Source organism: Hipposideros armiger, unplaced genomic scaffold (genome assembly GCF_001890085.2).
Source record: "Hipposideros armiger isolate ML-2016 unplaced genomic scaffold, ASM189008v1 scaffold_163, whole genome shotgun sequence".
NCBI lineage: Eukaryota > Metazoa > Chordata > Mammalia > Chiroptera > Hipposideridae > Hipposideros > Hipposideros armiger.
In genome coordinates this window covers 2690508-2708846 of record NW_017731513.1, presented here as the reverse complement: position 1 = coordinate 2708846, position 18339 = coordinate 2690508, and the positions used below count along the sequence as shown (strand labels likewise).

General features: G+C 38.1%; 1 protein-coding gene across 3 annotated transcripts; it reads right to left on the bottom strand.

The window, feature by feature from the left end:
• Positions 1-1877: 1877 nt before the first annotated feature.
• On the bottom strand, positions 1878-18333 carry OSGIN2 (oxidative stress induced growth inhibitor family member 2). Of its 3 annotated transcripts, none has more exons than XM_019651665.1 (6): positions 17827-18333; positions 13725-13879; positions 10014-10150; positions 9288-9479; positions 6859-6950; positions 1878-4763 (listed from the first exon to the last, which is right to left on the bottom strand). In XM_019651665.1, the coding sequence occupies exons 1-6, from the start codon at positions 17937-17939 to the stop codon at positions 3734-3736; spliced, it is 1719 nt and encodes a 572-aa protein (XP_019507210.1). In that variant the 5' UTR covers positions 17940-18333; the 3' UTR covers positions 1878-3733. The 3 variants fall into 3 exon arrangements, with proteins under 3 accessions (XP_019507210.1, XP_019507213.1, XP_019507211.1); XM_019651668.1 differs by lacking the exon at positions 17827-18333 and adding an exon at positions 17681-17765; XM_019651666.1 differs by lacking the exon at positions 17827-18333 and adding an exon at positions 12882-13009 and having other exon boundaries at positions 13725-13810.
• Positions 18334-18339: the final 6 nt, after the last annotated feature.

Here is an 18339-nt window from a genome sequence, read left to right as displayed (position 1 = left end):
GGGGGTGCATATATCTCTTTGAGATAGTGATTTTATTTTCTTTGGGTAAATAGCCAGAAGTGGAATTGCTGAATCATATGACATTGATTCATATGACAGTTCTCTTTTTAATTTTTTGAGGGACCTCCAAACTATTTTCCATAGTAGCTGCACTAGCTTACATTTCCAACAGTGCACAAGGGTTCCCTTTTCTCCACAGCCTCACCAACACTTCTTTTTGGTGACATCCATTCTGACAGGCGTGATCACATTGTACTTTTGATTGCATTTTCCTGATGATTAGTGACGTTGACCACCTTTTCATGTGCTTGTTGGTCATCTCTGTGTCTTTGGAAAAATGTCTATTTAGATCCTCTGCCTATTTTTTAATTGGATTCTTTGGTTTTTGGTATTGAGTTGTGTGAGTTCATGTTTTGTATATCAACCCTTTATCAGATACACGATTTACAAATGTTTTCCTCCATGACTTTTATGGTTTCAGGTCTTATGTTCAAGGTTTTAATCCATTTTGAGTTGATTTTTGTGTATGATACAGTGGTCTGGTCGCATGTATCTGTCCAGTTTTCCCACCACAGCTTATTGAGGAGACTGTCCTTCCCCATTGTATATTCATGGATCCTTTGTCAAAAGTTAATTGCCCATGGTTTCTATATTCTGTTCCATGGATCTGTGTGTCTATACTCAGTCTGTTATTGTGACAGATTTAAGGAAATCATATGCAAATTTCTGGAGCTGCTTCTCAGTGCAGCTCTCTCCTCTGGCACCCTGCTCGTTGCCAGCAGGAACTCTGAACTGGGATGTTTTCCACCCACTCCACTTCGTTGTGTGGGAAGTGGCCTCAGGCAGAAGGCGAGAGTGATTTCCACCTCACCTTGTTTCTTCTCTTAAATGTCAGTCCAGGGCTGCTGTCCAATGTGTACAAACATTGCTTTATGTTTTTTTCCAATAGTCGATAAAGGGTAAGTCCAGTTCCCATTACTCTATGATAACCGAAACCAGTAGGGTGTCCTTTTAAATATGAAGTTTACTTTTAGTTGTTTTTATGGTTTATCGGTTACTTTTTGTCCTGCCACCTCCACAGAGACACCATTTTTCATGACTAGCCTGGGGCTGGAGGGTACATTCAAAAACAGCAGTTACCTGTTTATAGTCTTTTCTCCACTCTCCTTCTGGGGAGGTCTAGCAACCCTGGCCCTTTTTACCCTAGGAGTGTATAGTGTAGTTTAAAAGACTGTGATCTGATCTGATCAAAATGGCTTTATGCAATAGCAGCCCTATAACCAAATTAGATTTGTTTAGATTCAGTCTAGTTTTGTTTTGTTCTGGGTGTCTCCATATTCCATAGGCTGGGACTTAAGTGCTTCCATTTAATAGCAGGATTTATTTAGAAGGATTTTTCACCATTTCCCATTGACTACATAATATTTTAAAATACCTTTCAGTCTTGATTTTTAAAATCTGTTAACTAGAATTTGATTCTATGGAAACATATTACATAAAACTTACTAGATTTTTCAAAAAAGTAAAGTTAAACGAAGTTCACATACTCAGACTGTCTAAAACACTTAGAAGTGACTTAATTTTATTTTTAAAACCCCCGAGATTCTGATTTTTAAACATTCTTTCAAGAGCTAGATTTCTGAGGGATGAAGAAGAGATGCCCACATCATGGTATGACGAGTCAAATATTTAGTGGTTTCTCCCTCTCTGAGTAGCTAGTTGATGACACTGAAGAATAAGTAAAGGTTTGTGACTATGGGACAGAAACTAAGAGTATAAGAGAATAGAACACCAGAGAAAAGGCTTTAATGTTATCAGCAACCCATGGCAGCAAGGTTAGAGAGGTAATTGGAAAATGGAAAGCAACTAACGAATGATGAAATTATTCATCAGGTTTATTTTGGGCCCTACTGGAACTTGACTTTACCTAAGTCTTTTTTTTGGTGAATAATCGCACATAAATGCTATAGGATGGGTAGGAGCAAGCTTTTGGGACACAAGGGGATATCAACAGTTCTTATCCTTCCCTAGAAACCATCTTTATAACAATGTCATTTTTGGTTTAGAAGTGACATTAAGAAAACATCCAACCTAACTCATTCAGAGCTCAAAAGAAAAGGCAGGCAAGAGTGCTCCATCAAGTGTAGTCAGAGTATGTTATACCATTTCCAATAGATGTGAAATTAATTTGAAAAAAATTACCATTATAATAAACTAAAACTGGATCACATCATTTCTAAAATTGTTACTCAGACATGACAGTTTTCAGGAGTGTAAGAATTCATTGTTTATCTGAAACAGCTAGTTGTAGATGAAAGTATATTCTAAACAATTCTATTTGAAGGTGAATTTTGATCCTGTAAGCACATAACATTGCAAAAAGATGGACAGCAAAATAATGACACTTCAGTCTATTTTTTAATACTAAAAAAAAAAAAAATCAGACGTTCAATAAACACATTTCAAATGAAATAAATTCTACCAAAAGAGAGCGAGAGAGTTAAGAGAGAGAATAGGAGAAATTTAATTTGCCATGGAGAACTTCAGAAGACTTTTTTGTCTAATACTAAAAGTTCTGGGGATTTGTATGAAAACACAGACATTAATTAAGCACACCTAAATAAATACAAATCAAGGTAAGAGCATACAATTCAATAAATAACCACAGAATGAGCTGCTATGTCATTTATGAGTATGAACAAATTTGAAAGCAATCATATTGGGAATGGAAAAGACAGGTTTTAACCTTATTTTCAATTTTAGTCTTTAATAATTCTGGCAATACCCAAATAGTATTACAATATTAGAAGTACTTATGCCCAGATGTCTTAGTTTCAATGATAGAAATTAACTGTTCACAAAGGGATAGGTAGTACCATTCACAATTTATTGACTTTCAAATTAGGTTAAGTGTTAGGCAAGTTAAGTGGAGAATAAATCTCTAGAGAACATCTTGGTAAATTCTGGGTGTTGCCAACATTATTGGGCTGTTGAAATTAACTTACTGGAAGCTAAGAATATGAAGCATCTGTAAAGCTTTCAACAATAAAAATATTTTTTAAAAGATCATATTTGGTAATAAGTTAGATTCATACAATTGGTAATTTCAAAATAAATAAAACCTGAGTTCAAATGCCTTCTATCCCACCCCACCTCCAGTGCACACACACCACGCCCACTTTCTTTGAGACCAGTTTGCCTCCCACTTTAATGAGCATGCATATTCCTTGAGGATCTCAGTAATTGGATGTGGTTTCTGACTCTTAAGTCTGTGGTCAGGTGTGGAATCTGCACTTCTAACAAGCTACAGAGGAAGGTTATGCTGGTCCCTGGTCCACCCTTTGAGTAGCAGTGTCACCTGATATGTAGCGAGGACAGTTTCTGGCCTAATGACTATGTGGTTTTATAGATTCAGGCTGCAATATTTTGGAATCAATCATAACAAATAACCAAAAATGATCAGAAAAAGTACATCCTGGAAGAAAAGACTGTTTTAGTTAAGTGAGAACTTAAAGTATACTAAATTGGCAGCGTTTCCATTTGTCTGACAGTGACACCCTTGATACATTACAATATAAATCAGAACACCAAGTTCTTGTAACTTTAAAACATAATAGTTCGAGGCTCTCCTCCAGTTAATTCAAGTCCAGAAAATTCAAGCCAGTACACTGCAAAGACACTAGTAAAAATCTTTAATGATAAACTGACCATATAAATTACTGGTAAAGCTGCTTTAAGCTATCCCATCTCCTCCTCTTTCAACAAATAAATGGTTTTTCTTCTGTCTTGCAGCTAAACAGTGTGTAACACCCAGTGCTCCCCCCTTTAAAAATCGAACAAAATTGTCTCCGACTAGAGGACCCAATGCAAAAAGGTGGGCTTCTTTGACACACTCGTAGGTATATGCATCTATTTCCACAGGATTACCCTTACAGGTGATTGGCTGACTTGAGTTATGGCCCAGGTAACAGCCTTGCTCCTTCAGAAAAGACAGATTGGGGTGAGAACCTATCAGTACCACTGCTGCAGAGAGTTTAAATATTTTCTTCAATCCAGAGGTGCTCTGAAGGATGCACTTCATGTCTGACTTAAAGGAAAGCACATGGTGCTCAGGAAAACTGGTATACTCAGATAAAAGATTTGAGTCTGCAGAACACGACTGAGTACACATCATATGATAGACTTTATGGTATTCTGGATAAAGCTTTTTGGGAAGCTGCTTGAAAATTAAACTTGGGTCCGTTACTCGCCTGCGAAATACATGAATCACAGGGATATTGTTGTTGTAAGCACACAGTACTGCGTCAGCTGCAGTGAGCCCGGAGCCCACGATCAGCACTGGGTCCGTTCTGCCACGCAACTTGCCTCTGCTCACAGCCTTTCCGAATTCAGGCATTGAGTGAAACACAAAAGGAAAATCTTCCCCTTCAACCTCCAGACGGGCAGCAGAGTCCAGCGTTCCAGTTGCCAGAGCCACGTTCTCAGCAAAGAGACAGAAGGGCACATGGGACCCGTCGGCTACGCGCTGATAACCCCGGACCTCCCAGTTCCTCCTGATGAACTTGGACTTCTCCATCTGGAGCTGCTGTGCTGAAATACTGCTGTCTTGGCCATCGTCGTCGTCATCTGGATCTCTGCAGAGCCTGGACACAGAGGTGATGTACGTATTCTCTCTGAAGTTCTTCTGGAGACCCATGACTTTTACATAGTGTTTGTAATAGCGAGCCACTTCCTCTGGCACAACGCGATCCCCTTTTAGGTTCCTGGAAAAGACAAGGAAAAATACTCTATGAGGACAGATTAGAGCCGCTCCATCTAGGAAGCCATCACATGTTTTTAATCGCTCTGAACTGCCTTAGCTAGAAGTGATCCTAACAGTCTACAAAGGAAAGCTTTTCTTTTTTCGTTATTATAACAAGAAGAGGCGCCAAAAGGGCTGACTGTATTTAATGCATCTTTGTTTCTCTAGTGTCTTGCACAGTATCTGTTCACATTAGCTGCCTTTATCAATAAACTTTTACTAAATGATAAGATTAAAATACGGCTATATGAAAATTGGCTATTTGATAGTTTATCTCACAGTCGTAACCTTAACAATTCAGTCTATAACTACACTACTCAGTCTGTTCTAAACAGTGAGTACAGGCTAAATGATTTAGATTAATCATTGTTGAGATACAGTACAGGTCTTATTGTAATAATACATTTCTTACAGATAATGCGTACCTTCTTGACACAACTTTAAGTTGCTTTCTATTTTCCTACTGACCACAAATAAGTCAAATCAGTCAGTCTTCTGCTGAACAATCATCTTATGCCCTAGTAAATAAAACATTTCTGTGTTTTCCTACTCATAAGAAATCTATAATCTCTTTATGAAAAAAGTACATTAGTACATCTTTTTCCACTTGACCTTTAAAGTGATGGGCATGCACCCCTAAACACTGTGTCCCAATTAGAGATAAGTAGCAGGAAAAATACACCAAATCATTTCACATAATTCATTATACCGTGTATTTGGAAGAAGTCCATAAAAATGTTTCTCCTTAAAGTTTAATGACTACAATAATTAAGATTTTGAATGTATTAACTCTCAATTTCTACAGAAACCCTATGCAGTAGTTACTATTCTTCTCTCCGTTTTATAGACAACCAAGTTGACAGCTATTTATTTGACCAGGGTCACAACATCAGAAGTTAGGTTCAGGATTCAAACTGCCAATCTCTAGAGACCTAAGAGTCTTCTCTTAATGCTATGCAAAGGGAGGAACTAAAGGTATATTTATCACAATATTTATTTTCACATATTACTTCTATACACAACATCCCAATTTAAAAGGATGAAAGCTTCTAGTATATAAATCATAAAGCTTTCCTTTCTTACCCACATTGCAAAAGGGACATAAGTTGAGCAATTTCACTTGCTTGCTTATGAAAATCAGGAACTTGTCCATCTTGCCTGATTTTGTAATAACTTTACACTTCAGACGTGTATAAAATTCCTTTTTAAAAAACCCAAAAGGAACATTTGAGAGGTTTAAAACATCTCAATTACCCATGCTAGTCTAAACTTGCTCTCCTTAAAGCTTCTCAAATTGAGGATAATTTCTGTGGTGAACATGGGTTTTATTTGGCAGGAAGTAAAGCATTCATGTGTTACAGCCCTGTCCTAACAAAGGTTAAGTAACTTCCCGCTTTCACTTACCGTTTCTGTGAGCAGTCAAATTAGAATAGGTTCTCCAACTTGGTAATTCCTATCTACTTTAATATTTACTGTCCTTGAAAATGATAGGGCTTTTTGTATTCCTTTTTAAATTTTGGGTTCTTTCTCCCAAAATAAACTTGTATTCTTCCAAGTTGAGCATTCTTCCGTTACTCCTACTTTCTTATTAAATATTTACCTGTATACCCAAATACCAATTACATCACAGATTCTAGTTTATCCCATCATTCTACATCATTAAACACTCTTCTCAGAAGGTCAAACACTCTAGGTAATATATACATGAGATATACCCCATGAAGTTATGTACTGCTCGTAAAAATAAGTAGACGTGGAAAGGATATGTGGGTGGATGAGAATGGATACAGAGTGGTTTAACAGGATGAAATAAATCCACAATTAACAGAGAAGTCAGAGGAACCCAGTCTACAGACCAGCCCTTCCCTCCTTTCCTCTGGGCTGAGTTTATAACATCTCTAAGCAGAAACGAGCTCATAATCTCTGCTGCAAAGAGGCTTTTCATTTGAAAGACATATGCATTTATGTTATTCATCTAAGACAGGATCACAAATATTTTGACATTTGCTGACACTCTTCCATTGTACACTAAGGAATTTTAACAGCTTGATCTTTACCTTCGTTTACTAGATGCCCAATCTTTAAATTTAAGTCCCGGTAGCTCCATCCAGTTTCCAAAGCTGATTGTCAACATGGAGCCTTCCATATTCTATTTGAATAAAAATTGGACAATCAAAAACACATTTAAGCAACAACGCTGATTTTTGTTTTTAAACTCAATCCATCTTATTTACTATCATTTAGAGTCTGGATAAGTAGAGCTCAAAGAAATCCTAAATGGTTGTGTAAAGTAACTCTTCAAGTGTATTCCAATAAACTTTCAAATGATCCTTTCATCATTTGGTAGTATCTATATTCCTTCTTTCATGTAGTTGTACATTTATAAAACAAACTTACACTACTACCGGATGCCTACACAATGCTGATAGCTCTGGCTAGAGTCACCATGGTGGTCCAGCTGTAGATCATGTTAGAGGAACAAATCAGAATTTTCATTTTTTACTCAAAAGGGAAAAAATTCATTAATTTCCATACTTGAGATGTCTTTCCATGTTACTATTAGACTTTTTTAATGGGCAGCACCCGTCAGTTATAACTGTGACGTCTGAGCAGGTTTGGATATGGCGGCATTTCTTCCAAGAACCATGGAAAGCAGCAGTGCTCGCCTAGTTACGACAGACCACCGGTAACACAGCCTATAAAGCGAGCCCTCTAAGCTTCCGTGTCCTGCTGACTTCTGCTTTGCTCAGTATGAAGCCAGGAAAGCCCCAGGGCCACCAGCACCTGTCCCAGTCACCTGGCCATCTCTTCCATCCAGCTCTTTCAGGCTATGGCTTCTTTCCTCCTAACTCGTCTTGCCCTGTCTGCACAGTGCAGGATTGGGAATGGGACTGGCTGTTATGAGCCAGCACTTACGGAATACTTCCATGTGTGAGGCCTTCTGAAGCCTCTCACTTGTGACAGTACCCAGGTCCCCTGGGAGCGAAGGCAGCCAGCTGTCAGTGCTTTGAGGCGGCCTGGGCCTGGTGCTAGGATGAGAACCAAGATGGGAAACGAGGATTGTCAGAAGGGCAGCTGTGAAGAGGTCGTTGTGTTTCCGAAGTTATCAGGAGACACCGTCTTCTCAGCTGGAAAGCAACACCCCTAAAGCACTGGCATTCCACTTTCTGTCAACAGTCTCTTAATTGTATTCCCACTGCACCAGTTCTTCCAGTGGGATGAGAGCCCCCATCCCTCGATCTCTTAACTTTTCTCCCTATCTGCTTTCTCCCCCATGCAACCTGTATGCCATGGATGCCTGTGGTTGTTAGGGGACGCAGGCCTGACGTACTGTGGGCACATACAGAATGGGGGCTGTTCCTCAGAGGACACAAGTGGACTTAGCGCACAATTAGAAAGGGAGAACATTCCAGGCAGAATGAACAGGCACTTTTGTGTGACACTTTAATAGAGCATGAGTGTCCTTCAACAGGTTGCTTTTGTCCTGGGTTGCTTTAGCCTACGCACTACTGAGACAGGTGTGTCTGCAGAACTGGTGTTGGCTGCCTCCTGCAAGACACCCTTTGACCCTTGGACTGGGTGACCGATGAGTGTGCTGCTGCGTGCTGGTGTGCCTTGGTTCTTGCTTCCAGAGCCAACACTGAGCTCTCAACACTAGGGACTGTGCTAACTGCTAAGGATGCAGAAGTGAAGAATTACAGTTAGTTGCTGCCTCTAACGAAGTGCTCTGTTACCAGTTCTTGGGTTAAACCCCTGTTGTGGACTAAGCTGTCTCACGACTCCATGTGAAGCTGGAACCCCCAATGCGATGATATTTGGAGATGGGTCCTTTCGGAGGTAATCAGGCCTCAAACTGAGGCCAGGAGGGTGGGGCCCTCGTGACAGGATTAGTGGCTTTATAAGAGGAGGAAGAGAGAGACTATGCTCTCGCCATGTGAGGACTCCCGCAAGGAGGCGGCTATCTGCAAGCCAGGAAAAGCTCCCTAACTACGCACTGCAGGCTGGCCCCTTGATCCTGGACTTCACGCCTCAAAACTGAGGCGTCAGGATCTGCCATTCAAGCCACATGGTCTGTCTGTAGCAGTGTGTTAGAGCAGCCCAAGCACACTAATACAACTTCCTTCTTTTACAATATGTTTTTCACTCAAGATCTTGAAAATGTAGAGAAATAATGGATATTTGGTTTGAAATATTGTGTGAGATTTTGTAAAGTCTAAAATGAATACATAAAAATTTTTTACTACGCAAAATATTCTTGAAATATTTTCTATATAATTCTTATAAAATAGTACAGAAAAATGCTTATAGTAAGACTATCAGTAATGAAATTTGGCCTAGCTTCTAGTAATTAACCTACATTTACTTGAATAGGATAAAAATTCTCAGATAAAAATTCACTATACTTCATATATCATAATGTTTAAGAATCCATGTGGTCTTATCAGGATGACATACACTACAGTGCTGAGGAAAATATAGTACTCACATGCCAGGCTCCGCCGGGTGGACCTTTCCCAAGGACTAAGTGACGGATATAGTGATGCTGCTCTAACTTCCAGTGCAACACAGATGGGTCATCGTGCCCAAAATCGGCGCCTGGATGCAGAAGCGTGTCAAACAGCACTGCAACTGGATTGGATGACCGGCCCTCAAGGCCCTCAGACAAGTATTCCAAGTCCTGAATGCATTTTTTTTTTTAAAGAAAAAAGGCAGAGTTACAAACAAACAAACAGCTATCATAATTAAGTGCAGGCCATCACGCTAATCCTGCATTTCCCAGATAGCGTGCCACAGAACACTGATGTTCTATGAGATCTTAATAGATTCTTTGGTCAAATGAACAGGAGAAATGGTTGGGCTTCAACAAATCTAATCAGATCCCTTACTGCAAAACGTGAATATATCTTTAAGATGCTACGTGCCTTAATATGTCTGTTGTGATACTGCAGTTAAAAAAGGCAGCACTTCACAAACTATTTAAGCACAGAGAACCTATGCAAAGTTTATCAGGAAATCATTTGGGAATTCTCATCAATTCAGGAAAATAAATCAAAGTAACTCAGAATGAATGGATTTACTAATCTAAAATAGAAATGATACAAAGTTTATTTAGAAGAAAGGATTTTCAATTAAACACAATGTTTATTTAAGTAAAAAACTAATCTTGTTTCAGTCTAAAAAATTAAAAGGACTGACATGTAAGAAATAATACCTGATCAACAATGGAAAGATGTCTTGCTTCTTCTAATTTACTATGTAAGATTGGATTTGGATGTATTGCTTCTGGTGATAAATATGGCCTGTAGCCTGATAACATGTAAGAAAGGCAGATCCCTGAGGGTCCATTTCCTATAAAAAAAAGGTGGAGAGGGGTGTGTCATGCATCTTAATAATCCTATTCCTTGGCTTTTCTCCCTCACCAATTCTTTCTTCTCTAAACTCTTAAAACCAAGTATTCACAAGATTCCGACTTTTGTCTTCACTCCTGTTTTCTTTTGGGAAGCTCATCTACTCAGAGCTTCAACTCTATGCTACTGACTCCCAAAATTAGATCCCTACGCTGACCTCTTCTCCAAAAATATATTCCACATTTCCGTATGCTACTTCTTCACTCCACCTAATAGACCCACTAATAATTAAAATGGTTCAAAACAAATTCAAGGGTTCCTTCATTTAGGGGCCCTCTCCTTTGAAACACCATCCCTTCTCAGTGTCTGGCGCTAGCACACTCCTAAGTCAGTCAGGTTCTGGCTCTACCCCTATCAATATTTTGTCATCCATATTCATTCGGTTGTCTTTGCTATTCTCACTCCTGTACTCCCACTCAGAAGACAAAAGGCTCCTTCTGTTTCTCCTCCCTAAGATTCACCTACTCCAAAATCACTTCACTTTCTACATTCCGGTGAGTTTTGGTAACACAACGCTCTTCAGCATATTATACCCTCTAAAGGTCTTAACTGCTTGTTTCTGATACCCAGTGTTCTCCATGTTCTAGTCTCAACCATCTCTTAATACTGCCTTCCTGTATTTTTATATGCTTTAACTAAAACCAAACTGGATTTTCTGTTGAATCTGTTGAACTACTTCCATTTCTGTAGTTCCTTTAGTCTGGGTTGCCCCTTCTCTATTATCTACATCTATCAAAAATTTAATCAAACTGGGAAAGTTGTGAGTCACAGGAAAAAAATCCTTTTCTTCACCTAATATTTTATCCCAAATAAAATAAGCTTAAAGATGTAAATATAAAAAGTAAAAACATAAGAATATTAGGAAAGTGGGTAAGATTTCTACTTATAATGCTGGAGTGGTAGCATTTAAGTATGACACAAAACTCAAAAGACAGGAAAATAAACCATTTGCCTTTGTAAAAATTATAAACAAATGACAAATAGTGGGAGTAAAGACCTGAGGCAAAGAGCTAATTTCCTTGACTGAAAAAGAGACAAAACTAAAGAAGAAAAATCATAATATCAACAGATACAGAAAAAGCATTTGACAAAATGCAACCCTGAATTACGATAAAAACTCAGCAAACTACAAATAGAGGGGACCTTCCTCAGCATGTAAGAGTATCTACAAAAAATCTACAGCTATTAATAATATCCTACTTAATGGTGAGGAACTAAGTGCTTTTCCTCTAAGATTAAGAATAAGACAAGGATGTCTCTTCTCACTATTCCTGCTCAACACACATCATGATGGAAGTTCTGGCTAATGCAATAAGACAGGATAAGGAAATAAAAAGTATGACTGGGAAGGACAAAATGAAACTGTCTTTGTACATAATGCCAAAATTATCTACATAGAAAGTCCAAAAGAATTGACTAAAAACCAGAACAGGCAATTATAGCAAGGTTGCAAGATACAAGGTTAATATGCAGAAACCAACCACTTTCCTATATACTAGCAATGAGAAAGTGAGTCTTGGAATTATATACACAACACTGCTTATATTTGCACCAAAAAGAGAACTACTTGGATATAAACCTAACAAAATACATGTAATATCTATATGAGGAAAACCACAAAACTGATGAAAAAAATCTAGAACATCTAAGTAGATGGAAAGATATTCCGTATCAAAATCCCAGCAAGTTACTTTGTGGATACTGGCAAACTGATTCTAAAGTTTAAATGGAAAGGGGAAAAACCCAGAATAGCCAACACGATATAGAAGAACAAAGTAAAGACTGAAACCATCCAGCTTCAAGTCTTGCTATAAGAATACAGTCAGCAAGACAGTGCGGAAATGATGGAGGAATGGTCAAATCAATGGAACCAGACAGAGCGCCTCACAAATAGTGTCAACTTATTTTTGACAAAGATGAAATGGCAATCCTATGGAGACAGACTTTTCAACAAATAGTACTGGAACAAATGTACAGGTACATGCAAAAATATGAATCTAGATACTTAACCTCTTTTATAAAAATTAACTCAAAACAGATCATAGACCTAAATATAAGGAACAAAATTATGTAACTTCTAGAAGATAACAGGAGAAAATCTAGGTGACCTTCAGTTTGGTAATGAGTTTTTAGATGTAACACCAAAAGCAGGATCCATGAAAGAAAAAAAAAACTGATAAGCAGGACTTTAGAAATCTTTAATTTTCTGCTATGCAAGACATTGTTAAGAGAATGAAAACACAAATCACAGAAAGAAAATATTTGCAAGACATGTATTTGATAAAGTACTTGTTTCTAATATTACACAAAGGACTCTTAACTCTTAACCATAAGGAAACAACCCAATTAATTTAAAAAGTAGGCAAAAGATATGAACAGACACCTACCTCAAAGAAACACAGCTGGCAAATAAGCACATGAAAAGATGCTCCACATCATATGTCATTACAGAACTGCAAATTAAAACAATGAGACCCCACTGCACACCTATCAGAATGGCTAAAATCCCAAACTCAGACAACACCAAATGCTGACAAGATTGTGGAACAGGAACTCATAACTGCTGGGAATGCAAAATGATACAGCCACTTTGGAAGACAGTTTGACCATTTCTTAAAAAACCAAACATAGTCTTATCGCATGATCCAGCAATCCCCCTCCTAGGTATTTACCCAAATGAGTTGAAAATTGAATGGCCATACAAAAATCTGCACATTGCTTCCTTCCTTCCTTTACTGAATCTCCCACATGCCAGTCGGAGGAGAGGACTTTTCTTCCTTCGCACTAACTCTGAAACAGACTATCAAAGAAACTAAGGTAGTCGTCTGCCATCGAGGTACATTATGTCCCATATTTCTTTCCTTCAGCTTAGCTTCACACTATAATACCTATCTTGTGTGAGTGTGAATATTAGGTGGAAGTTATACATGACAGGTAATTAAATACATGCAATGAAACAATCATAAAAACCTTTATAATTCTGAATTAGGTTTTATTAATAGCTTAATTTTTAATATATGCTTATCTCTTGAGGTGGTGTAAAGGATACATAATAGAAATCTATGACTAAGGTAATTACAAACATTACTGCAAAGTACCAATTGTTTATTACTGAGCACTGGTTACTAACTTGCACAACTTTCTCAACTTCTGTTTCCCTGTCTGCACACACACACTACGTCAGAGGACGATAGGGTGGTAGGTCCAATCTCCTATGTACTCAACGCACTAACAATACTGACTATCATCATTACTGTGACACTTCATATAAGCAACACCACTGACAGTATTTTAAAATAACAGAGTAATATCAATCCTTCAAGGGAAGGATGTTGCATTCTAACACAGGGCCTAATATCAGATACACCAATTACTCTTCTAAATATTTGGCTACTAGTTGTTTTAACATGTCAACCTAATAATGCTTTTCAATACAGTCCTAAGAACTTGTGTTTTACAACTACATTTATAAAAGGATATTAACTGTAATTGTAAGATAAAATGGAGTAACTTACCTATTACAATCATAGGCAAAGTCACTGATGAATCTTCAAGTAAAGAAGTTTCTTCAACTAATGGCATAGCTTTAACTCTTCGCCCCAAATTATCACCAAAATATTGCACTAAGGAATTAAAAATCTCTCCTTTGGTTTCAGTGTCTCTATAGTTTCTTTTAAAAAAACAAACATGGAACAAAAATATATAGTCAGTATAGTCTTTATAAAAAATCTCTTTACTCAGATTTTATTTAGGCCATAATATATGTAACAGTTCCATACAAGGAGAAAAGACTAATGCTTTCAAATTAGTAGCTTAGCTGCATGTCAACCTACAACCTACACAGAAATCCTAAATAGCTGCTAATGTCCCTTTAGTACTTTATAGGCAAGTCCTACATAAGGCAAGTCCTTAATAAGCTCTCTTTAATGACCAAAGACACAATATTGTATAATTCTCGGAGATCTCCTAGGAATGGGTAGTTTCTCTTTTACTTTTCTCTCATTAATCAAAAGGTGAGTGCATTAAAGGCCGTATATTTAGAAATAATTACACATAATATTTTAAGGAAAAGTTACTATACTTACGTTATAAATTGTGCATTTTGGTAAAAGAAATGTGCTTTACACATTTATCAACTCTCAAAGAGATACTGAAATACGAAAAGATGTTAATGTTGATTTCCAATCTACCTTCCTTCCCAACTCCCTAGAAACTAGTTTTAGCATTCTGACATGCTCATGCAGTAATGGCCTAATGTTACACATCCTTTCATGGACTTATTGGCCATTTATATATTTTCTTTGGGGAAATAATCAAATCCTTCGCACACTTTCAAATTGGGTTGTCTTTTTATTGAGATTCAAAAATTATATGTCCTGATACAAGTCCCTTTTCATATACATCATTTGCAAACATTTTCTCACATTCTGTGGGTTCCCTTTTCACTTTCCTTATGCTGGATTTTTAATCACAAAAGTTTTAAATTTTGATCAAGTCCAGTTTATTTTTTCTTTTGTTGCTGTGCTTTTGGTGTCATATCTAAGACACAACTGCATTGTTCAAGGTCACAATTAACTCCAATGCTTTCTTCTATAAGTTTCATAGTTCTAGTTCTTACATTTGGGTCTTTCATCCATTCTGAGTTAGTTTTGTCTATTGTATGAGGGAGGAGTCCCACTTTGTTATTTTGCTCATGGCTGTCCCATTTTTCCTGGCACCATTTGTTGAAGAGACTGTTATTTCCCCTTTGTCTTGGGAACCCATGGACAACACAGTGACCAAAAAGGTAAGGATTTACTCTGGACTCTGAATTCTATTCCATTGATTGATTATATGTTTAACTTTATGCCAGCACCACACTGTTAATTTCTGTTTCCTTGTAGTAAATTCTGAAATTTGGAGTTGTGAACCCTCCAACTTTGCTCTTTATCAAAACTGTCTTGGCTGTTTTGGGTTCTTTGCAATTCCATATGTTTTTCTGAACAAAAGGCAGCTGGGACTTTGATAGGCTTGCACTAATTTTGTAGATCAATTTAAAAATACTGCTATCCTAAGAATATTAAGATTTTCAATCTATACACATAGGATTCCTTTTCATTTATTTAGGCCTTCTTTAATTATTCTCAGTGATATTTTGTATTTTTAAGTGTACAAGTCTTACATTTCTTTTGTTAAAAATATTCTTGCCTTACGTTATTACATATATTCTTTTTTCAATTACAGTTGACAGTCATTACTATTAGTTTTGTCTTACATTTCTTTTGTTAAAATTATTCCCAAGTATTTTATTCTTTTTGATGCTAGTATAAATGGAATTGTTTTGTTAATTTCATTTCCAGATTGCACATTGGTAGTGTATAGAAATATAGTTGATTTCTGTATGTTGATCTTATATTGTACAATACTGCTGGATTCACTTATTAGGTCTAGTAGGTTTTCTGTGTATGTGGGCCTCAAGTAGCTTAACTCTAGTCTATCCCAAGACTCAAGTGGAGTAGTAGAACCAAAGTTTTAGCCAATCTAAATTCTCTGTGCAGTATAGGTATTTTGATTTGGTTTTTTACTAGTCATTGGTATAAACTGTGTGTATGTAATCTGTATATAACATGTAATATTAGTATAAACTATCTGTAATAAACTTGCATGATGTTTGATAAATTTAATACCAGTTTAATACAGATAGGAAAAACCGAATTAAGAGAAACAAACGAAACACAAAAATATGGTTCACTGGTTTTATATCAGGCAACAATGAAACATAGGTCTTCTAGTAAGTATTCTTTCTAAAAACTTCAGAGCTTAAGTTGTAAATTTAGTATTAGTGTATTTTACAGTATAGCACACTAAATCACAGGTCTATGAACAGTGTACATTTCCACTGCAGATATCCCAATTTGCTGAATTTTTGTTCTATAAAAAAAAGCATTTATTTTGAGTAATAAAAAAAAAACGACTTTTCCTTTATTTGGGGCACTAATTAGATTGGAATGAATGGAATATATATACATAATTACATTTTAGGAAATAGTAGAGAACAGCACTTTACACACATGGAAAAATAGTTACCCTGTTGTTAGGCATCAAGTTAAGACTTTGAAATTTAAGATGATTTTAGTTTTGAAACATAGTCCAAAGTCTCAAAACAAATTTAAAAGGATGCCATAGGCATAATATCTGGGTAACAAAAAGACTTTTCTCACATCTAACAATACATCTTTAAATGATCAAACCAAAATGAAATGCTTATTACCTGAATTTGTATAGTCTTTGGAAGCATGCCCCTACATCGTTACCAAATTGATACTACCCTTTAAAAAGAAGGTTCTAAAGTGACAAATGAAATCAGTCTCATTCTTCATCTTCCAGAACAGGAAGTATAGGGTTTTCTCCCTCGGAAAGCTACTGGACAGTTCTCTCACAATACCTATCCTTTTAGATATTAGACAAGATCCAAATGTAGATGTTGTCACAACCTGTTTTAAAATGTGTTCCTAATGAAATTGTGCAAAAAAAAAAAAGTAAATTATAAACTTCTTCCTAAAGGAACTGTTTTAAATATTAAATGTTTTGTAAAAATTTTAGATACAATATAGCTGTTTGTACAATGAAAATAGGGTTTCTTAATTACAATTTTTATCTTTTGGCTAGCTGGCTTGTTTTCCTTTATCCCTCAAGATCAAAATTTAGCAAATACCTTGTTTTCATCCCCTCCTCCAAATCTCTACAAAGAGGTAAGCATATGGTACTCGCCACTTGGGGTCAGCTGAATGTACATGACCCCAAGCTGTGTCCTTAAGAGTTCAGCTGTACCCACAAGGTGTCAAAAGGCTTTAGGACAGCACTTTCTACAATGTATGTTATTATTTTCTCAGAGGCTTCAGTTTAACGACTTTTCACTAGGGGAACCTGTTTTCTAAAACCCTCCAAAGTGTATATGACACTCTCAAGCCACTGTCTATAGAGCAGATAACAAAAAAAGAAAGTGCCTAGAACTTAAAATCCAGCAGTGTAAATATATAAAATCATTATTTAAAATACCCAGAATTTAGAGACTCCTACAAAACTGAGAAGCCGGGCAAGCCTAGACCGCTGTTCTTCATTACAACAGGGGTTCTAAACCTTCTCTGTGCCTGACGCCCTTTCTGCAATGTCGTGAAGTCTCTGGACTCTTCTTTGAATATTACTATGAAACACACAGACAACACGTTAAGATTTACCCGGAAACCAATTCTATCACCCTAGTTTTAAACAGTAAACTTGCGCTGGGATCCGGACCTCCGCAATAAAGCGAGTAGGAGCTCTATTTTTGCTGGTGGAGGGTCTTGCCGGCAGTTTATAAAAATGACAGCACCTGGGAAGCGCCATAAAAAAGAGGTATGCCTGCATGTGCTTCTCTTAAATAACAAGTTCAGGGATGTGTCAGAACGACTGTCATTTTGAAGAAATGAGCATTACCAGTATTTCTAGATACCTGCCAACAAGAGGAATGTGATAAGAAAACAGTTGTGGTGTCTCGAGGTGACAGTCACCAATATGACTGTGATTTGCTGCTTCTATTCATAATTGAGGCAGTTAGGAGATCTCGGTCACTCAAGCTGAGCGCAAGCAGTGCTGTACCTTCCTTTACATCCGTAAATTCTGGGCATGAACTCCGACTGGAGGGCTCTTGATGCGAGTGTCACGCTTGACACAGAAAGAAGTTGACGCGTCACGAGTCTGGGGATTCGCATGGAAGTGACACGAGGGGCTCGACCACGTCGTCCCGGCGGAGCGCGTCCCCGGGTGGAAAGCCCCCGCAGCGTCCCCCCCGCCCGGCCAGGACGGGCCCGCCCTGCTCCGAGCGCGGCGCCCCGCAGGCTCCCGCGGGCCCGGCTTCCAGCGACCGGCGAGTCCGAGCCTCCGGGAACCGGATCGTCACGCTGCTAACATGGTTCCCGCTCTCCCTTCCGCCCGGCAACTCACAGGCAGAAAACGCGGACAGGGGGGCGCTCCGCGACCCTCCCCCGAAACTTTGCATCCGCGTGCGCGGCCGGATCGGGGCCTGGCGCGGCGCGGGGCGGAGCGGCTGCCTCACGGCGCCCCGAGCCCGCAGGACCCCGGCCGGCGGAGGGAGGGCCGCGCATCCGGGCG